The sequence below is a fragment of the Triticum aestivum genome, chromosome 2A (assembly GCF_018294505.1).
Source record: "Triticum aestivum cultivar Chinese Spring chromosome 2A, IWGSC CS RefSeq v2.1, whole genome shotgun sequence".
Classification (NCBI taxonomy): Eukaryota; Viridiplantae; Streptophyta; class Magnoliopsida; order Poales; family Poaceae; genus Triticum; species Triticum aestivum.
Window position 1 is genome coordinate 635,513,212 of NC_057797.1, and position 4,339 is coordinate 635,517,550.

General features: G+C 46.6%; 1 protein-coding gene across 1 annotated transcript; it reads left to right on the forward strand.

The window, feature by feature from the left end:
• The first annotated feature begins 1,950 nt into the window (after positions 1–1,950).
• LOC123185773 (peroxygenase) lies at positions 1,951–4,007 on the forward strand. Its single transcript, XM_044597596.1, has 6 exons — positions 1,951–2,532; positions 2,621–2,776; positions 2,879–2,964; positions 3,064–3,158; positions 3,269–3,394; positions 3,492–4,007. The coding sequence occupies exons 1-6, from the start codon at positions 2,418–2,420 to the stop codon at positions 3,640–3,642; spliced, it is 729 nt and encodes a 242-aa protein (XP_044453531.1). The 5' UTR covers positions 1,951–2,417; the 3' UTR covers positions 3,643–4,007.
• Positions 4,008–4,339: the final 332 nt, after the last annotated feature.

Below are 4,339 nucleotides of genomic sequence, written 5' to 3' on the forward strand. Positions count from 1 at the left end.
TCACCCTCCTTGATGTTGGCCAGTCTCGCGCACTGCTTCTTACGAGCCCTCTCCATGACCGCTAAGCTGATGACTCGTCTTTTGAGCCGCTTGCGGAGGTCCCCTTCCTCCACAGAGAGTTGTCGATTTTCCTGGGCCATGTCAAGGTGCAAAATCATCAAGAGGGCGGCGTGGAGATGTACCTTCGCTTTGGAGAACAACCCCCTACTTCACTCGGAAAGGCGGGCACCGGTCTTCTTGAGCTTGTAGTGTAGGATTTGATACGGCTCGGTATGGTCTGTGTGCTCATTCCATGCCTTGAGGACGACCTCCTTGAACCTTGGAAGAGAAACCCAAAAATTCTCGAACTTGAAGCTTCGCGGTCTCCGGGGTCCCCTAACCTCGGCGAGGAGGAGGGGGCAGTGATCAGAGAGCGAGGACGAGAGTGCATGAAGGATGTGGCTGCCAAACTGATCGTCACACTCCGCGTTGCAAAAGAACGAGTCGAGCTTGCAAAGGGTCGGGGTTTCCCTCTCGTTTGACCACGTGAAACGTCTATTCTGGAGGTGGATCTCCATCAAGCCACAACTTTGGAGCGTTGCACGAAAACGTTTAAGATGTCTAGTGTCGATGTTTCTCTTGTTTTTGTCACACGCTTTGTAAATTTGGTTAAAATCTCCCAGATAAAGCCAAAGGGTACCAGTGGGAGGCCTCTGAGTGATGAGCTCGGCGAAGAATGCGTCCTTGAGAGTGCGGGAGGACGGGCCGTACACAATTGTGATCTTGTAATGCACATTGGACGCTTTAATTAGAACCATGGCAGAGATGCAATGCGGAGTAGAGCCAATGCGTAAGGGGCGCACACACCCGGACCAAACGGGCCAGCCCACTTATGACTGTAGCGTAGTGGGTTCTTCTAGCGCTTTTTTGGTGGCCGGTTCTTTGTGTTTGTTTCTGTCCGTTTTTGGCCAGCTTTTGTCCGTGTATGTATTATTTTAGTATTTATTTATTAGTTTTAATTTGGATGAACTTTTCTTTCCAAATTCATGAACTTTTTTCTAAATACGTAAACTTTCTTCAAATTTCTGAACTTTTTTTCAAATTCATGAACATTTTTTGTATTCATGAACAAGTTTTCAAATATGTGAACTATTTTCAAAAGAAAATGGTAATAATCTAACGTCATATTTCTAAGCATGGAAAATCAAACATTTTTAATGACAAATTACGTGTCAAGAGCAAGGTAATTTCCTTCAGCAAACATGGCAAATGTTGGTGAAAAAAATTGAACATGCCAAGATTTCCATGCTTGCCGAAGGGAATTGTGAGGTTCATGACATGTAATTTCCCGTAAAAAATGTTTGATTTGGCATGTTTAAACATCTGGCATCAGATTTGTAGCACGGTCCTTTTCAAATTCATGATTTTGTTTAGTAGAATTCATAAACTTTTGCATATTTGTGAACCTTTTCAAATTCTTTAAGAAGTCGATGGCCAACATAGTCAAATGGTCAAAGGGTCAAATTGGCAACTGTCAAACGATCAGTGTATAAAAGGTCAAACTATCAGCAAACGCAATCGAGTTAGGGAACGAGCCGGTGGAGCGATTGATCGACAAGGCGTTGCTTTAATTTTTTTTAGCATGGTAATACGTGTTACATTCATATCATAAAGAACAAAGTACAAGTCACGTAAAGATCGACATGATAAAACTGAAAAGATAGTAGAATATCTTTGAGTGATTGATCGACAAGGTGTTGCTTTAATTGATCGATAAGGAATTGCATGGGAGATACGGGAACGAAGGTAGAGAGGAGAGTTTGTATATGTATGTGCAGACTTGTACCGTTCATTTTTGTGAAACAATTTGTGGTTGGATGGTTAGAGGGACCGTCGTATCCTTAGTCCACCAGGATTTAAATCCTGATGTTCGTATTTATTTATGGATTTATTTCAGGATTTCCGGTGAGGCGTACTCAGTGGGAAAAGACGTTCCCGTCGACGACGAGGTGCCTACGGTAACTTCACAAATTTCAAGATGATATGCCGGCTCAGTTTTTCGGAGATACTCATAGGGGTAGGATGTGCATATGAACACTTTCATGTCGGCAAATCGAGTGCAATTATATGTTTCTGGCCCGCACGGCACGTGAGGAGATAAAAGACTGGCGCGGCGTGCATGAACGCGTGCCGCACTGTCGTCTTCCGATGGACGGCGAGAACGAGCGCCACGGCGTACGTACGTTCAGCTCCCGAGCAGCACAGAGAAGGTTCTGCGCGGCACGGCAGCTCGCGTACTCTGCCTTGCACGCACACTTCGTGACTTCCGCCGGGCTTTCCCGCGCCCATTGTCCGCACTCCTCGCGCGTGTAAAAGAAGAGCTCCGTTACCACTGATCGCCATTTGCAACGTAGAGTGGCACAGAGGCAGAGAGCATAATGGCGGACGAGGCTAAGGTGCCCACTGACGCGATGTCATCCGTGACGAAGGCGGCGCCGGTGACGGCCGACCGGCCGGTCCGGGCAGACCTGGAGACGCTCGTTCCCAAGCCCTGTGAGTGCCCGGCCAGCTTCTTCGATTCCTCCCTACCATATTCATGGTGTCACAGCACTGCACTAACGCATGGTTAACATGTGCGCAGATCTGGCACGAGCTCTGATTGCGCCCGACGTGAACCATCCCGAAGGAACCAAGGAGGGGCCGCACGAGCACCGGCAGAGGAGCGTGCTGCAGCAGCATGTGGCCTTCTTCGACCTCGACGGCGACGGCGTCGTCTATCCCTGGGAGACTTACGGAGGTAAGGCACGGTGATCCGTAGTGTTCTCTGGAAAACATCTCATGGCATGAACTTGCCGCCGGTCGACTGTTCAGTTCATCGTTGATCCTGCACGAATTCCAGGACTAAGGGCGTTGGGCTTCAACGTGGTCGCGTCCTTCATCATGGCAGTCGTCATAAACGTTGGCCTAAGCTTTCCGACTCTGCCTGTAAGTGCAAAAAGGTTCAGAACTTGAAAAGGTTCAAATGAATGTTGGACTGCGTTCTTTTCCTGAACTTGAAGCTCTCATTCATCTCATCTTCCACAGGGCTGGATACCATCTCCCCTGTTCCCAGTCTACATCAGCAACATCCACAGGGCTAAGCATGGCAGCGACACCTCAACGTACGACACGGAAGGAAGGTACATACGTAGCTTGAATTCCTTCTACTAGTTCAGAAAACGTCATATTGTTCGCTGTCTGCTCCGCTTGGTTACATGCATGACCGGCTTGTGCGGTCGTGGGAGCTTAGGTTCATGCCGGTGAATTTCGACAACATATTCAGCAAGAACGCGCGCACGGTGCCGGACAAGCTCACCTTCGGTGAGATCTGGAGGATGACCGAAGGCCAGCGGCTGGCGTTCGACTTACCTGGACGGTGAACACTTCTGCAATGCTGAGCTCATTTGATGGCTTGCCTTCAGTTCCAGTTTCTCAATAGCTGAGATGCTTATGTTATCATGGCGTTAATTCAGGATGGCGAGTAAGCTGGAGTGGATACTGTTGTACGTGCTCGCCAAAGGCGACGACGGGCTCCTTTCAAGGGAGGCAGTTCGTGGCTGCTTCGATGGAAGCCTGTTCGAGTCCATTGCCCAGAAAAGGAAGGAAGCAAACCAGAACAAGTAAAACTTGGGGATGTGCGTACGTACTTTCTGTATGCCTTATAGAAATAAAAAAAAAGTATATTTTTGTTCCCTCAAGTTCCTCAAAAATATAAGCTTGGTCTTTTAAGAATTTTTGGTAGACATTTCATCCTTCATGTCTCAAAACCGGATAAGTTTGGTCCAAAACCAGATTTTGACCACGTTGACGGGTTTGACTGGGTTGACCAAAAACATACTTTTCTCTAGAAAAAATCTTGAGGGACCAAGTATATACTTTTGGTGAACTTAAGGGACCAAAAACATACTTTTCGCTAGAAATAAATAATCACAGTCGTGCTACTTATCCTCTAGATTGTAATATAAAGACTGTAATTTTATTTTCCTAAATCGCGCTTAGCGATTAGTGTCTTTCTTATTGTTGATGTTGAATAGTAATCATCTACTCCCTCTATCTCATAATGTAAGACATTTTTTCACATCAATGTAGTGTTAAAAAACGTCTTACATTGTGGGACGGAGGGAGTATCAATTACTGATGTTGATGTCGTTACAATCCATATCCCCCATCACAATTGGATCCCAAGAAGAGAGAGTATGAAGCTGCTTGGTGAGGATTATGTGCAGGGGGTCACGCGTTGGTGACTTGCTCAAAACCGATTGGAGGTAGATGTACAAAGCTCATGGGATTGTGACAGAACTGATCACATGTTCAGTTCGGA

Bases quoted from the DNA above. Each gene is read 5' to 3' on its own strand.
- LOC123185773 (XM_044597596.1), top strand. From the start codon at position 2,418: ATGGCGGACGAGGCTAAGGTGCCCACTGACGCGATGTCATCCGTGACG. The intron at 2,965-3,063 runs GTAAGTGCAAAA...CATCTTCCACAG, and splicing joins TAAGCTTTCCGACTCTGCCT to GGCTGGATACCATCTCCCCT. The intron at 3,395-3,491 runs GTGAACACTTCT...GCGTTAATTCAG, and splicing joins GCGTTCGACTTACCTGGACG to GATGGCGAGTAAGCTGGAGT.